Source organism: Phoxinus phoxinus (assembly GCF_949152265.1).
Source record: "Phoxinus phoxinus genome assembly, chromosome: 14".
In the NCBI taxonomy this organism is placed as follows: Eukaryota; Metazoa; Chordata; class Actinopteri; order Cypriniformes; family Leuciscidae; genus Phoxinus; species Phoxinus phoxinus.
The window spans coordinates 3699656-3717581 of NC_136889.1; the positions used below are offsets into that span (position 1 = coordinate 3699656).

General features: G+C 36.4%; 2 protein-coding genes across 9 annotated transcripts in view; one reads left to right on the forward strand and one right to left on the reverse strand.

Moving 5' to 3' along the window:
- The window catches only part of lhcgr (luteinizing hormone/choriogonadotropin receptor), a 165320-nt gene that overhangs the window by 26735 nt on the left and 120659 nt on the right, over positions 1–17926 (reverse strand). For all 7 annotated transcript variants that reach the window (XM_079635579.1, XM_079635578.1, XM_079635580.1 and 4 more), the window contains one exon: positions 14879–14928. The gene's annotated coding sequence lies outside the window, so the exon portion shown is untranslated. The remainder of the gene's footprint in view (positions 1–14878; positions 14929–17926) is intronic.
- The window catches only part of acoxl (acyl-CoA oxidase-like), a 54378-nt gene that overhangs the window by 2776 nt on the left and 33676 nt on the right, over positions 1–17926 (forward strand). For both annotated transcript variants that reach the window (XM_079635585.1, XM_079635586.1), the window contains exons 6-13: positions 13–127; positions 622–708; positions 798–870; positions 1639–1771; positions 3125–3159; positions 6520–6636; positions 10274–10427; positions 15221–15310. In XM_079635585.1, coding sequence (XP_079491711.1) covers positions 13–127; positions 622–708; positions 798–870; positions 1639–1771; positions 3125–3159; positions 6520–6636; positions 10274–10427; positions 15221–15310 — 804 coding nt within the window. The remainder of the gene's footprint in view (positions 1–12; positions 128–621; positions 709–797; positions 871–1638; positions 1772–3124; positions 3160–6519; positions 6637–10273; positions 10428–15220; positions 15311–17926) is intronic.

The window sequence follows — 17926 nt, forward strand, 5'->3', positions numbered from 1 at the left end:
ATTGTTTTGCAGGAGTTTATTATTCACACACCTTCCGAAGAAGCTCAGAAAATGTACATCGGGAACGCAATGAAAGGACACTATGCTGCTGTATTTGCTCAGCTCTTTATAAATGGAGAATCTCAGGGTAAGACAGATGCAACGACTGTTCATACTCACTTCAATTATAACCACCAACCTGTCCGCACATGCTTTGTTTGGTTCATCACGTCTGGCATATTCTTAACACCTCGTTTGTTCTCAATAGTCTAATATTTAGACATGCATTCACACTGATTTAAACTATATCTGTAATCATGTGTGGCAAAGTTTGTTGCTTATCAGTTTGCTATCTAAAAAAATGCTTGGAAAACATAAATTTGCTTAGCATTATGTATTATGCACCAATTGATGTGTTAAAAATGAATCTCAGTGTTGATAAAGAGAATGAACTGTGAGTATGAGAACAAAATGTTTGTATTATTAGTTATGTTTGCTCATGCAAGCATCACTGCACATACTTGGAGTTAATGATTTGAACAAATTCTTTTCGCTAAGTATTAAACTTTGGCATATAATCTGTTTTATGGATATGAATGACACCTCAAATCATGCGTCTTATTGAGAAGATGTCTGTCTCAGGTCCCCACTGTTTTATTGTGCCGATCCGGGATCAGAACGGAGTCATGTGGCCGGGAGTGACGACCATTGACATGAAGCACAAGGAGGGTAATACGACGACACTATTTGACAACACAGACCTCCTGAATAATGTTTTCCAGATTTAATTGTTCTACTTTCTATTTGTTTTTACACAGGTCTGAATGGGGTTGACAATGGCATTTTGATATTTAATAACGTTCGGATACCACGGGAAAATCTGCTGGGAAAGTGAGTTAACGGTCAGAATTAGATTAGGCAACGTGAACCATAAATGAAACTGCAAGATGTTGTTATAATAATGGTCAGAGTCATGAAAAAACTAAAATTGGGGATTTACAAACCTGAGAAAAATCATTGAAATTGATAAAATCTTGAAATATGTTTGTTTTTCTAGTTAATAGTTCATTGTCCAGAAATGTTAACGAGTATAATCGCTATACAATTATTTTACAATCCATATCCATTGATTTTAAATAACTGGAAAAATTATATAAATGCTTTGATTCAAATATAAATGGAATATTGTAAATAATAGTGATAAATATTAAATAATACCATGTGTATATATGTGACCCTGGACCACAAAACCAGTCACATTTATACATAATCTGAAAGCTGAATAAATAAGCTTTCCATTGATGTATGGTTTGTTAGGATAGGACAATATTTGGTCGAGATACAACTATTGAAAATCTGGAATCTGAGGGTGCAAAAAAATCTAAACATTGACAAAATTTTCTTTAAAGTTGTGCATTTATGTTCACGATTGTGCTGCATTCACTCACAAAAATACATGTTTTATATATTTACGGTAGGAAATGTACAAAATATCTTCATGGATCGTGATCTTTACTTAATATCCTAATGATTTTTGGCATAAAAGAACAAAAAAAGACTCAGGGTCATGTATATCCAAATCTGCTCTCCTGGACTGAGATCTGGTGACTGTGGAGGCCGTGAGAGTTTGATGTTTATGATTGTATTTGTGTGTTGCAGGTTTGGTTCTGTGTCAGCTGAGGGTGTGTACTCGTCTCCTGTCGTCAGCAAAAGCCGGCGCTTCAATGCGATGCTCGCTGCCCTGACACCCACCCGTCTGGGTCTCACCGTACAGGCCATGGCAGCCATGAAGGTTTCCTCACATCCAACACAACACGTTTATCATCACGAAATATGAGTATCATGCACCATCACAAACCTCTCTGTGTGAAAGTCAGTAATGCATCAGCTTCACCACAAGAGGGAGACATGTAATTATATCTCAATCATACGACAGTGTATTATTTATCTACTATATTATTTATTAATATTTAGAATTCACTTTTATTTTGATATGTTAAGTTTTCATTTTAGTTTTTAGGAATTTTGTTACGAATGTAATTTACTTAATTATTTCAGATATTTGCAAGGCAAGATTTATCATTTTTAGTATTTAAGTTTAAGTTTTTCATCTAATATTTATATTTTATTTCAGCTTTAGTTCCAGTTCACAATATTAAACACTGGCGTACAGCATTCTCATAGATCAGACGTAGTTATGTCATTAAATGTAGGCTGAAATTAAAGGATAGCTCAGTTAATTATAGATCAACTCAGTCATTTATTCTCCCTCATATTTTTCTGAACCGGTATGACTTTTCTATCTTGCATAGTGCAGCTTTTTCCCATACTGTGAAAGTGGATGGAGAACACATTTACCTTCCTTGTATGAAAAAGCTTGGGCATTAACAACATGAGGATGAGTAAATGATCATGTTTGGGTGAACTGTGGCTTTAATAATTACCAATGACAACATTTTCTTTACTTTAGAGCGGCGGTTCTCAACCTTTCTGACTCTGAGGCCTCCCATTGTCAGAGACAATATTTAAAGCCCCTCCCCCAGAAAAAAAAAAGATGCTAATTTTTAAGCTTTTTTTATTTACAGAAGCTAGGAATGGCAGTATAAATTAGTTAAAGAAATATAGAAATATTCTTAATTATATTTAGAATAATAACATTGACTTAAATTAATAAAATAAAATAATTACAGAATCAGTTTCAATAACTGAATGTTTTTCATCGTTTACACATTATTAATGAATTCGTGATTACATGTTTTTTTTATTGTTTTTTTTACTCACAAATAGCTATTTCTACCCGATAAAATATTTGAGAGCTTGAAAATAACTACAAAAATGTATATTTGGTATAAAAATGTCCATGGCTTTTTAAGATTTTACTAATTCCCATGACTTTCCAGGTCTAGAAATCCTGGTTGTTAAATAAAATGGCAGGTGTTGGGGGAATTAATTAAAAATAAGAAATATGGCATGATCTTACATTTTGAGTTTTAGATGTTTTATCTTATCTTAAAGTATTTTAAATCATGTTAAACTGTCTTGAGAGCCCCGGTCGCCTTTGTTGAGAACCACAGCTATTTGAATCATGTCTTAATGACTTGTTTTCACCTTTACACAGTGTGTTAAATCTGTGTTTTCTGTGCAGTTGGGGCTCGTCATCGCAGTACGCTACAGTCACAGGTAGGACGTTAAACAAATCTGTGTGTGTGTGTGTGTGTACTTGTACAACTATCTTTGTGAGGACCAGTTTGAGTTTTTAGACCATTGGAGTGAGGACAAAGAGAGTAAAGTGAGGACATTTTGGCCGGTCCTCACTTTTTGAGACCCCTTTAAAGGCCCGTTTGAGGGTCAAGACTTGGTTTTAGGGATAAGGTTATAATGAGGTTAAGGGTCGGTTTAGGGTAAGGGTTCGGGTTAGGCACTTAGTTGTGATGGGTAAGGTTAGGGTAAACTGCTAGAGATTGCATTGTGTCAATGAATGTGTGTGTGCGTGCGTGTGTTTGTGTGCGTGTGTGCGTGCGTGTGTCTGTCCGTGCGTGCGTGCGTGCGTGTGTTTGTGTGCGTGCGTGCGTGTTTGTGTCCGTGCGTGCGTGTGTGTGTGTGTGTGTGTGAATGTTGTGCAAGTTCATGCGATGCAGATCAAAAGAATTCCTTGTAATTATTTATCTGTAAGTATTTTAAAGCAGCGCTCCTTCAAACGCAAAAACTGACATCAAAACTCCATCGATGAGTTTCAAAAGCTATTTATGTGGTCTCGGGGGAGAGACAAATAAACAACAAACTCTAGAAATGAGTGAAAACAACACGAGAGCGGCGTGACGCGTGGAGTTTCTCCTCACCGCAGGCGCAGTGAACATCCAGTTCAGAGGGATACTCTGGTCCGCTGCAGATCTGTGTTCCTCACATGTGGCTTTGTGCGTGTGTGTGTGTGTGTGTGCGTCTGCGTGGGCGGCTGCAGGGTGTCTCTGAAGATGGCATCCCCAGAGTGAAAAAAATACAGAAAGAGAGGAAATGTTTGCTTTCTATAGTTGCAGGTTTTCCATTTGCAAAAAAAACCAGCTCTGCGCACCCACACGCACACATATCAGAGGAGGAACAAAGAGCCACGGCTTTGGTACCAAAACACGTATGAGTGCTCGGGCCCCGCCAGGTGTGATAGAGAAACCGCACTCGCAGTTATCAGGCTTCAAGCGCTCAGCCCACCACACCTCTTCTTGGTTTGAGTTTGTTTTATTACGACATGCGCCACAAAACCATTGCACTTCAGACTTTCTGAAGATTAAAAACAACAGCTGGGGGTCAAGTTGAGCTCGCGTCGCTCGTAGAGTCGCTTGACTAGGTCGTCCAGTCGTCCATTGGTTATTTTTAATGGTCAAAGAGCGTTACAGAGATTAATACTTACAGAGATTAATGCAATCACGTAAAGTCGACATGAAATAAGCCTTTAGACTGTGAAATATTCATTATACATGTCTTTTCTTCATGCAGCTGTTTGTTCACATTAATTAAGCACTAATTATTAACAGTGTTAATATTTAATATACTATTATAGTATTTATTCATATTTTCAATATTTTATAGTTTCAGTTTTCATTTTGAGTTTAGTTTCAGTTTTGGTCATTTAGTTATAGTTCTTGTTTAATTTTTAAAAAATATTTCTGTTCTTATTAAATATAAAATATATATTTAAAATATAACATTTATTAAATATATATATATATAAACTCAAACTTAAAATACTGAAATAAAATGTAATTAAAGCTACATATATATAAAAAAATATATATTTTTTTTAAATATGTAGCTTTAATTACTTTTTATTTCAGTATTTTAAGTTTCAGTTTCATCTATATATTATATCTATATATTTCTGTTTATTTTTATTAAATATAAAATGTATAAAAGTATATATTTTAAATATAAAATGTATACAAATATATATTTTGAATATAAAATTTATAAAAAATATATTTTAATATATTTTTATGTAGCTTTAATTACATTTTATTTCAGTATTTTAAGTTTGTGTTTCATCTAATATTTATATTTCACTTTGTTTATTTCAATTAACAAATACTGCCTAATAGCCAAATAGCTTTTAGGTACTGCAACAGAATCTTTAAATACTCAATAATTATATAAAGATTATATTAAGATAACATAATTATATTAAGATTCTGCTGATAACATCATATTTGAAAAATATTATACAGGATGTCCAGTAGGAAGTAAATGCCACATTTGCTGACTTTCACGTTTCGAATTAAATCACAACAGACAGCGCTGTCATCTCTTTCGTGTTATGAAGGACAATTGTTCAGATGGTAGACGGCACTTTTTGCATTTCATCAAGTCTTCAGGAAATTGTAAGTGTGTGCTTACTTCATGTGGTTGTGTCTTCCGTTGTCTTCTATCTGTCCTACTAGAGAATATTGTAGTTCAAAATAGTTCATAGATGCTGCGGTAAAGGTCTGTGTTCTGACGAAAAACAGGTTTACTTCTTAAGAAATGAATTGTAAATGATTTTTTTAAGAGTACTCTTACATAACGCAATCTTCCTCCACGAAGCCTCCTGTGTCGAGATCACATGACCAGCTGTTGATCTCAACAACAACCTACTTTTGGTCATTTTTGGTTGCTGAGTATAATCATAGGTGACCATCTTTGCAACATCATATTGTCTTGATCTGAATAACTACTGTATTGTCCTTAGTAGTGCTGCTTATAACCTCGTTTCATAATTTGATGAACTACACCGTTATCGAACTAAACTGAATCAACACGTGCGATGAATAATGACACTATTGTCTCTTTAGTGCTGGTTAATGCTAAATGTGTTAACATTAATACTGAAGCTGCTTTACAGCCATCTGTATTGTATAAAGCCCTCTATAATAAATGTGTTTCGTGTTTCTACAATGGCCTCAGCAACCGAATTTGCCTTCACATAGCATGTGACTATAGGCTACATAAAGGCATCTGTTTAATTTGAAGCGGCCTGTATAAGAGAATGCTCTCAACTTTAGTTGATGTGAGTTACAATAGGATTTCTGTGTGGGCTTCTCACCTTTAAAACCACACATACGCGCGCACACACTCACACACTCCCATCGCGTCTGCTCTGTGGGGAAGCCACCTGCATATGTTAGATGTAGAGATACAGTTTGTGGTACTTCAAGGGTAACAGGTGTACAAAGCTCAACTTTAGTACAGCAGAGAGACACAAACACATACAGACACAAGACCAAGACGTCCACCACAGTATGCCTTCATCAACACACTCACACACACACACCCACAAATGCATGCACTCAGTATTAGCATGCGGTTAGAGAAGTGCGGTTACGTGTAAGGTTATCGGTTCACGTCTCCGGTGTCTCGTCACACATCCAGGTGTGTTGTGGGATGTTTGACCCTTTGCTGCGACCCCTTCTGTGTCTGGTTTGGTTTGTATGTGATTGTGTTTCTGAGTGTGTGTAAGTGTGCAGGATGCAACTCTACTTCAACATCACATGTGTGTAATCAATGTCTCTTTCACAGTCGCAGACAGTTCGGTCCGAAAGACCAGGAAGAGGTGAAGATCATCGAGCACCAGACGCAGTCTCTGAGACTGATGCCACATCTCGCTGCCGCCCTCGCTCTCACCTTCACCACAAGGTTAATCTACCTCCCACTCTAGAGGATATTTGATATCATTTATAAGTATTCATTTTGCAGATGATTTTGTTCAAACGGTGAGGAAAGACACAAGGTATTTCATTTACTTTAAAGAGGACCTATTTTGCCCTTTTTCAGTCTTGATTTAGTTTTTGGGCTCTACTAGAATATTTCAAAACACATTATTTTTCACATATTCTTCATTGTTGCGGCTCCTCTCTTCCCAGTCTGTCAGTAACGCTCTGTTAAGTTCCTGTCTCTATGAAGCCCCGCCTTCTGAAAGGCACACTGTGCTCTGATTGGTCGGCTGGATCAGTGTGTTGTGATTGGTCGAGCGCTTCGAGTGTGTTTGGTAAATGTCCCGCCCCTTACCATAAATGCAAGTTTCAACACACTACTAACTAACTCAACCTGGCACCGCCCCTTTATTTTGCATATTAATTATTTAAATGAGGAATATTGTGTCGTTTGTTCCCGTAAGAAACTCAAGACTACAATGGAGGCGTTTCAGGAGTTCAGAAACACTGACACTGATATAGAGAAGAGCTCCCACTGAGGGACTTTGTCACTTTGCAGAGCTTTTTCATGCTCAAACAGCAACATTACACACTAAAGAAAGATGAAAATGCAAAAAAGCAAAATAGGAGTCCTTTAAAGAAGCTTTTCTGTTACCTAAACAATAGAGCAACACCAAGGTCATGGGTTCGATTCCCGGGGAAAGCAAGAACTGATAAAATGTAAATGTTTTCCTTAAAGGGGTGGTAAAATGCCTTTTTCATAAGATGTAAAATAAATCTCTGATGTCCCCAGAGTGTGTGTGTGAAGTTTTAGCACAAAATATCCCACAGATATTTTTATAAAGCATATTAAAGTTGTCACTTTTTGAGGGTTAGCAAAAACGCAGCGTTTTGTGCCTGGCCCTTTAAATGCAAATGAGCTGCTGCAGAGGGCGGGGTTTTAAGAGCTTGTGTGTGTTAGCAGCTGCGATTACCTCACACACACACACACACACACTAAAATGACAGAAACTGTTCTGTCTTTAATGTTAAAACGGAGTCAGACAAAGATGGAGAGACTCAAGAAGAAGTGACAACATGTAGAAGCAACAGGACGTCTCTGAATGGTTAGTTGATGAATTTATGTTGCTTATGTGGAGTTAACTATCTTCAATTAGCATATTCTGTCATGATAATCTATAAATCGCTCGTATAGGAACTGTTGTGAGACGCACACAGAGTGACTTTCTATTGCATGTGAAAAGATGGATGCTAAAGTTTGAGCCGACTCACAAATGTGCTCGACTACAACAACTCTTCCTCTTCTCAACATGGACTGTGTTCAGGGGGCGGGGCTTATGTACATTTTAGGGTTGGTGATGTCACTAACCCGGGAGGAATGTCGTGTAGTTCCTACCAGCCGTTTGTTGTAGTCCTTTTCTTTAAAAGCAAATATCTTCCTTTGCTTTGAACTTTGAGCGTTGTAACTTTGCAGATGTTGTTTATGCTCAAACAGCAACATTACACACTAACTAAAGCTAGAAAAGTGAAATCATAATCAAACACCCCTTTAAATGCAATGCAACTCGCTTTGGATAAGCCAAATGCGTAAATGTAAAGAAGCCAATAATATTACCAATGAACTTGTTTCTTACTAAAAAAAAACTGCTGTGAGAAATATGAACAGCATTTTATCTTTATAGTTGTAATGTTGAGTCAAGAAAGAAGTTGAGGTGAGGATCTAAATGCAAACGGTCATCGATGAATGAAAAACAAAACTCTTTGGAGTATAGGAAAAACATCATTACAAAGACAACAACCGACAAAGAACTAAAGAAACTGAGGACTATATTCAATATTCAGAGATGAGCAACTCAACTGCACATGAATAAACATAAATCAGTCACTATGGCAAACAAGAAAAGCAGGAATCAAAGGCAGATACAACAGAATAACCAAATTAAACCACGACAATAATCACGTTTGCGGTTGAATAACAAAACAAAATGTGTATTTGGCAGATGAGTTCAACTTTTTGCTTGATGCTCAACTTTTATCCAATGTGACTTACATTGCACTGAAGGTACATATAATATCAGTTTATATATTTTATAAACATAAAGGTAAAGTGGCAGTTTCACTGGCCTCCACTGGAGGTCTCTCTCTTTGTGTAATTCAGGTCAGTTGCACATTCTGAGAAATACCACAGGAGAAGAATTAAAGGAAAAGAACTCAGATGCCTGCTTCTGAGAAACTACTGTAGATTTCATTACTATTTATCTGATGCATCTGCACTCTATTGGAAAATAAAAGAGAACTAAACGTGATGGTCAAAAAAATCAGTTCAGTGTGAAAGTCTGAGAGAGATATTTAAAAAAATGTCTGACACATATTTACCATAGACAGTCTATAATAGATATTTACTCCCTTTTTTTTTTTTTTACAGTGTTTTGATTATTAAAAAATAATAAAGAAGTCTCTTCTGCTCACCAAGGCCTCAATTATTTGATAAAATACAGTAAAGACAGCACTATTCCAATTACTTAAAGGGATAGTTCACTTTGAAATTAAATGTTGCCATGTTTTATCTTACCTGAAGTGCATCCAAGATGTAGGTGTCTTTGTCTCCGCAGTAGTTTCAATTTTTATATTTTTAGGTCAAACCGTTCTTGTCTGTCAGTCATATAATGCAGGTCTATAGATACTGTCTCCAAAAGCATGCAGAGAAAAGTCCAAATTAAAAAATTCCCCATGGTAAGTGCACATTGATGGCCTAAGACACGAAACAAGCAGTTTGTGTGATAAAACGAACAGTATTTATATCGTTTTTATCTCTTTTACACAACCACATCCATCTGATCTGTTTACACTGGATTTCTTCCCCGGAAACTAATCTAACCGCCTTCGATTGGACGTTGCATTTTTAAACTCAGCAGAAACGCGTGTGATTGGCTGTACGGCTCAACGTATGCCTTTGATTGACCTGAACAATGAAGCGAGTAGTGTGTCAAGATAGAAGGCTTACAAATTGGGAATAAGTGAAAACTCAACACTCCCGGATGAGTTCGCGCGAGCTTAGGCCATCAATGTGCACTTACGATGGGGAGTTTTTTAATTTGGACTTTTCTCTGCATGCTTTTGGAGACGGTACCTATATACCTGCATTATATGACTGACAGACAAGAACGGTTTGACCTAAAAATATCAAAATTGAAACTACTGCGGAGACAAAGACACCTACATCTTGGATACACTTCAGGTAAGATAAAACATACCAACATTTAATTTCAAAGTGAACTATCCCTTTAATTGTTTTCTATTTTAAGATATAGTAAAATGTAATTTATTCCTGTGATCAAAACTGAATTTTCAGCATCATTACTCCAGTCTTCAGTGTCACATGATCCTTCAGAAATCATTCTAATATGCTGACTCAAAAATCATTTCTGATTATTATCAATGTTGAAAACAGCTGTCAGGATTCGTTGACGAGTAGAAAGAACACTTTATTTGAAATAGAACATTAAATGTGTCTTTACTGTCACTTTTGATCAATTTAATGCATCCTTGATGAATAAAAATATGTACATTGTGTTTGTAATGTGTGTGCATTGGCCGTGTGTTCCTCTGTGTGTTCTCAGGTACGCAGCAGGCTTGATGGATGATGCGTTGTGTCAGGGTCAGGACCTTCAAAGCAATCGCGCTCTGCAAGCCCTCGTCGCAGGACTCAAAGCCTACAGCACGTGGGAGAACCTTGTGTGTCTGCAAGACTGCCGTGAGTGTACTGGCGGCATGGTGAGTGAGTGTGTGTCTCTTTACACCTAAACACACACACACATATGCGCAGATACTAATGTCCTGTGGTTGTGAAATACAAACATCCTGAACTGTCAAAGAATAACTTGCATTGTTTTTTTGTGGACAGTGTTAGCATATGTGAGCTGTAGACATTGACATGTTTCATATGCTATACTCTAATACAATTTTAAAATGCATTATGCTTTTATAATTATTACTATACATGCAGTGTGTATCATATTATTTAAAAGTCTTCGTATCTAGGACCTTTACAGGACAATTTTACAAGACAAAAATTCCCAAAACTTTCTTTTTAACTCTCTTTTTTAATATGTAGATTTTATGTAAAGTATTGTTTTATGATTTATTAATTAAAATATCGGTGATTTAATCAACACAGTTAGATCTCATTGATTGACAGCTATTTGCTGACTCTTGGTGCTGGTGGCATGAAGAGTATATATATATATATATACATATATGTTTAAAATGTGTGAAACCACAGGGCTGATATATTCCACAATAAGTAAACCGAGATCATGGTGTATCTTTTTGTTTTCACACCTCTAATAATAAAAAATTATTGATCTCACGCGATGCAAATCTCACAGTAAAAAAGAAAACAGCAATTGTGTAAACCTTGAGATGCAAAAGTGTCTAATGTATTGTCAAACAAACAGGCAGTATAAACTGGAAATAAATGGTTCCATCAGTATTAGTTGCGTTTGCTTAGGTATGCATCATTATTATTACTATAACTCAAGCCTTGCAGGGGGTTATTGACCATTTGGACCAGTAAGTGACTACTTAGAAACGCTCAAGAAGTTACCAAAACACCCTAGAACCGCATATTAGTGTGTTAAAAACCACTCTGAACACTTTAGCAACCATATATCAACATCTAGGCAATCATTTACAACATTATAGCATCCTTGAATCACATTTTCTTCTGCATTCACTTAATTAGTGGGGCCTAGGGCAAAAATATCACCAAAATTAATAAAGATGCCTGCAAAAATTCAATATATGGGTAAAAAAATGCCCTCTATTAGCACTTGTTTAAAGGGGACCTATTATGCAAAATTCACTTTTACATGGTGTTTGTATACAACCCCCCTGTACTGGTAAAAATCCACCCACTCCTTTTTTTTAATCCCCATAAATCATAAGCAGTGTATCAGAAAAGCCGTTTGGAGTTTCTATTGCTGCGTCCCAATTCGCCTACTTATACTACGCCCTAAAAGTATGTACTCTTTTTGTGAAGAAAAAGTATATACTTTTGAGTGTGTAGCAAAAGAGTAGGCAAGCTTTGGGACATACTACTTCCTCCTCTTTAACGGACAGATCTGTCGCGTGCATCCGGTCACCGTAAACTGCCCTGTCAATCATCTTGTCAGTTAAAATCCTCCATTCAATCTTATTTTAATTTCCTACCGTTTCGGAGAGAAATGTCGTCGCACGTTCATCTGCCAGTCACGGGTCTTTCATGCAGAGACTCTCCTCATGTGTTTGCAATTTGAATGTAATGATGCATTTTAAAGTTAATGGCTAAACGTATCTTTACAAAACTTCACAAGCTGCTGCAGATGCGATATAATGTAGACAACATTTAATAAATACATGTTCGTCAGGTTAGATACTGATAATTAATCACTCAAACCCCTTTATCTAAACCTCTCTACATAACCGCCGGACTCGCGTGTCCTCCATGTCTGTAGTTTTTTAACACTTTTCACTCGTGTTTGTAGTTCTAACCGAATCCTTGTCTAACGCGCGATGGGTTGTGGGCAATATTAGCCGTTAGCGTGCACTTCAGATTCTGACTGGAGATAGTAGACCATCCGGGTATCTTTGGAACACTTATTTCAACATACTACGATTTGGGACTTACTAATTCTACTTTCGAATACTATTTAGGACAGATAGTATGCGAATTGGGACACAGCATATGTAATGTGCAGGCCCCGCCCACAACTGCTGATGGACTCTGACCTATTAGCATAGACTCCGACCCTCAGTTAGCGAGCTGTACACTGTCCGCCATGTTTATCTCCTCGCCAGAGCATTTTTCAATTCAAAGAACTTTATTTATCCGTTAGGAACTTCATTCGTGTTGAGCATCAATGCGTGTACGGTTCCACAAACACAGCACAATATACCACACACACACACACACACACACACACACACACACACACACACACACACACACACACACACATTTAACAGCAGCATTCAAGTAAGAAATGTATTCGTATTAAAGCTACTAAAGTTATTCAGTCAAGAGCATTGAGTGATTTTCTGTTCTTTAGTTGTTTGGTTCATATTAACAGCATATACAGCAGTAGGTACTGTATATTACGCTGCTTTCATCTAATATACACATGCGATTTCTTTCCCTGCTGTTTACGTTCACAGACATAACCAACTGTGTTTATGTGAACTTTGTATGTTTTAGACAACCTTGTGTGTATTTGACAGTTTAAGCGCAATAAGACGTGAAAGAGAATAACTCAGTTTAATACTCACGGGACGCATCGTCCGATAGCCAGAAGTTTAGACTGATATCTGCCAAATGAGCGTGACCGTGATAGAGATGATAATCAAAACCAAACAGATGTTTTAGTGTTTGGCAGACTATCCGAGGAACAAGCTGTAAAGACCATAGATATATATAATAAAGGCTAGAAGTCTTATGGCGGAGTCTCTAACGTCATCACCGGCGGCCATCTTGTCACAGGCAAGCTTTCTGGTGGCTGATGTACGGCGAGTGATCTGCACGAACACAAATACTCTTATCTCGCTGAAATCTTGACGGATTTACAAACGGTTTGGTTTCTTACAAACGTTATTAACGTTGGCTATAATTCTGGATGCTTGAACATGTTGAAATATATAATATTATAATTATTCATAAGTATGCAGTGTCATAACTACATCTCTGACGTTTATAACAAACTAACCCGTTTGAAAATCGGTAGAAAATTGAGCAAGTTATGGTTATTTAAAAAGTACATGCACCATTAAAACACAATGTTACGAGTGAGCGAGCTGACTGTGACAAGACGCCAGGTGCGGACGTCGACCTCCATTGGCCAGCAGCGCAGACGAGACCTCTAGCCTTTATTATGTATATCTATGGTAAAGACTGCTGCATTTCATTTGCATTTAAAGATACATGCACGAAAACAGCATGATTTACCGTCCACTCATTTACAACATGGTATAATAATTCATCTGTGGGGTATTTTGAGCTGAAACTTCACAGACACATTCTGGGGACACCTGAGACTTATATTACCTCTTGTAAATAGGTCCTCTTTAACATACGATATACAGCAGTTAAAGGGGTGGTTGATTATGATTTCACTTTTCTAACTTTAGTTAGTGTGTAATGTTGCTGTTTGAGCAAAAACAACATCTGCAAAGTTACAACGCTCAAAGTTCAAAGCAAAAGGAGATATTTTATTTTTAAGTTAAGTACTTTAACAAATGGCTGGTAGGAACTACACGCCATTCCTCCCGGGTTAGTGACATCCCTAACCCTAGAATTTACATAAACCCCACCCCTGGGAACGCAATTTATAGATTATCAAGACAGAATATGCTAATCAATGACTAGAAGATAACTCCACATAAACTACATAAATTCATCAACTAACCATTCAGAAATGTCCTGTTGCTTTACATGTTGTCACTTCTTCTTGAGTCTCTCCATTATTGTCTGACTCCGGTTTGAACATAAAAGGCTAAACGTTTTTGAAATTTGTGTGTGTGAGTTAAAAGGACACAAGCCTTTGAAGCTCCGCCCCCTGTGCCGGGAGCAGCAGCTCATTTGCATTTAATGGGACAGACACAAAAACTGTGTGTTTTTGCTCACCCACAAAAAGTGACAACTTTAACATGCTATATAAAAATATCTGTGGGGTATTTTGAGCTTAAACTACACACACACACTCTTATTTTACATCGTATTTTACATCTTGTGAAAAGGCCATTATACCACCCCTTTAAGCAAAGCAATATCATGCGAGCAGGAGTACTGTTTTTTTTTTTTTTTTACTTTTTTTTATTGTTATTCTCTTTTCTTCTGAAAATAAAAAACAACAACAACATAACAACAAACAGTCACATCTAAACAAAACAGAACAATCGTTTGGTCACTTATACAATATTACGTAAAACAAAATTGATTATGTCCGATGATACATTGGTCTATAAACATGTCATAAAGTCGTAAACACAATCCACTTTTCCCAATACTGAAAATACTTGTTCATCTGTAAATTTAAAGCGAAAGTCATCCTCTCCATATTTTGGACACTGGTCATAGTGTCCAGCCATTCAGGAGTACTGTTTTTCCTGAATGTCAGCACGATATTGCAAATGTGATATAGATTTTATACAACAGTTTTATAAGCAATAAGTATTCATATTAAATTACTAACCTTTTAGACACTGTCTGTTTCTTCTTTGTTTCACCATCGAAAACCAAACCCTGAAAATAGAAAACTTAATTAGTCTCAGTGACTGCATGCAAAAAAAAAAGTTATTTCTATTCACTTTTATGGTAATTATATGAGTTTGAGCAAACACATTGAAAGTGGTCAAATAAAGTGCAGAGTTTAGCACTCTAAACTTTGTTTCAATGATTATATAAAACTTAAAGTGGATGATATTTTATTTAAACAATGTCCTCAAGTGTATGTCATAACATACTGTGCATATTTTGATTGGCTTTATTTCCTGTAGCCACATTTAAACATGAACTGTGGTTGATTTCCCCCCAGGGCTTTATGATGGAAAACCGTATTCCGTCTCTGAAGTGTGATTCCGACGTCTTTGTCACATTTGAGGGTGACAACATGGTCATGCTTCAGGTATTCATAAACACTACTCAACTAGATGACACCACACACAACAAATGCACTCATACAACTGGGGACAAAACACTTGGTCACAAGGGTCATGTTTATCACCATCTTTTTCCTTAAGGTTGTTATTTGTTTTCCTACTTATTTTGGAGATATTCCCTTAATATAGTGCAATATCACATTTAAATACCCATGTTCAGACAAACAAGACAGTGTAAACAGAAAACACAGAGATATCTACACGATGACTGCTTGGAGGGGAAACTAGACAAGCGGCAATTCTTTAAAAAATATTAACTGTGTCTCACAAACTAAATTGAATTAAGTGGATTATGAAGGCTTTAGAAAAAAGGGGTAATTTTAATGCGATTGCACACGATTGAATCTGCAATAATAATGTGTCTCTAGTATGGGGTTTGTTATAAGATAACGGCTGGGGTAATTAGGTCAGCTTTGTGATTCATTTTATGCCGGTTCTGATTAGCACCGCATTGATTATAGACACATAAGATGACACACATGCACACATAACATGCACAGAGACTCGCACACAACGTCTGCATTCACAGCTTGCCGAGGCCTAAAGACATGTATTTTCTGCTGAAATTAGATTATCCCCTTCAGTACCAAAATAAAGTCATGCAAGTGAAACCTTGGAGACAGGCGGATGGTGTTGTCATTTCAACACTAGAGTCAAAACCACAGTGACAACATTCACAATAGTTTTTTATTACCATTTCTTAAACGTGTACATTTGTCCCACTAGCTTAATACTTGATAGCATCCTTATGAATATTATGAAATATTACAGCTATAAAATATTAGCTTTTCTGTCTAAACTCTGTATTGTTACGTTTAATAGCAGGATCAGAATTGGAACTTTTCAAGAAATGGTGTCTGTTTATTTTTTTGCATAAACATTTTTTCTAAAAGTTGAGCTATAGTAATTGAGTTTTTGTATTACATAAGATTTTTTAAATGTTTTTGAAAGACATTTTAAAACGCACCAAGGTTTCAGTTATTTGATCCAATATACAGTAAAAACAGAAATATTGTGAAATATATTATTACAATTACAAAGGTAATTTATTCCTGTGATCAAAGCTGAATTTTCAGCATCATTACTCCAGTCTTGAGTGTCACATGATCCTTCAGAAATCATTATAATATGATGATTTGATGCTCAAAAAAACATTTCTGATGATTATTATCAGTGTTGAAAAACAGTTGTGCTGCTTCATCATTTTGTGGAAACCGTGATTTTCAGGATTAGGAAGTTCAAATGAACAGCATTTATTTGCAATATAAATCTTTTGTTCCATTATAAATGTCTATAATTATTTTATATTTTCATTTACTATTGTAAATGAATAGTACATGAACGTTGTAGCACGTTGTAGTACGTTGTAGCACCTCATGTGCTACAACGGACACAAAAGTACTATAAACTAGTCTATAGGACTAGATTTGATGTCAGTGACGTCAAACGTTATTGTTTTCACACTAGTCTTGTGACATTCTGCTGGAAATCCCTATTTTATGATCCACGGCTGAGAGAAAATAATAGGTTTTGAACTACATGAGTGTGAGTAAATAATGACTGTTGTTTGAAACACTCTTTTCTAACTTTTTTCTCTTAAAAAATAAATAAAATAAAGGATGCAAGTGTAATGCATAGCCAGAATAGTATCTATTTACACAGTTTACTTTCACTAGATGCTTTTTTTTTAGTTCTGAAAGTGACAGCCTTCATTCATAGTACATCAGACTCTTTTTATGTCGCAAATCAAATAAATGTCTCATGATATGATCACTTTGAATCCTAGAAAACATGGATTTATAACAAAATTCTCTTTTTAAGCTGTAGCCTGCTGCCTTCTGCTATTACTTTAATATCGCACTGCTGCAGTTTTGCTTTTTCAAAGAAATTTTTTAAAGGTTTTTGGCTAAATTTGTATTTAAAATTGAATCTGATTTGATTAAGCTAACAAAAAATGATTAACCAATGGCGAAGGTCATATGGGGGCATGTGAAAATAGAGGGTGCTGGGAGTGATTAAACCAAAGTCACAAGAACCGTGAGAGGCTCTGCCAGCCACTTAAACCAAGACCCTCTCTTTATTTCTCAGTCCCGCTCTCAGATTGGTTGTGGGGACTTTTCCGTAGGACATCAGTCTAATGAAGTTATTAAAAGATTTTAGTGCCACCTGTCATGAGGGAAATTAGCATTTAGCTCCAAATTTCATACACATGACCAACACTGTTACGTTTTGGCTGCGCCCTGAAAGAGTGTGTCCAATTCGGTTACTTGGAGAAGATTGTTTTACAGTATGCAGTTGTACACACACTGCAGATGTGAAAAAATAAGTAGATGAGGTTATTTTAGGTTTTTGCGTATGTAGGGCAGAAACACACACAATGATTATGACACAATGAGTCATTGACTCTCTGGAGTCGTGTGTTTAGTTGGTGCTGTTTAGAGAGCGATGTTGTGTGATTGTGGGATCCCTCGAGGAACGCTAATGACTAAAGGGAAGTTCTGACTATTAGGAGACTCCTTTATGCTAAAGACAGGGTGGAGAAGCGTAGTGTATGTAGGATACTGGCTGCTAATACAGACTGG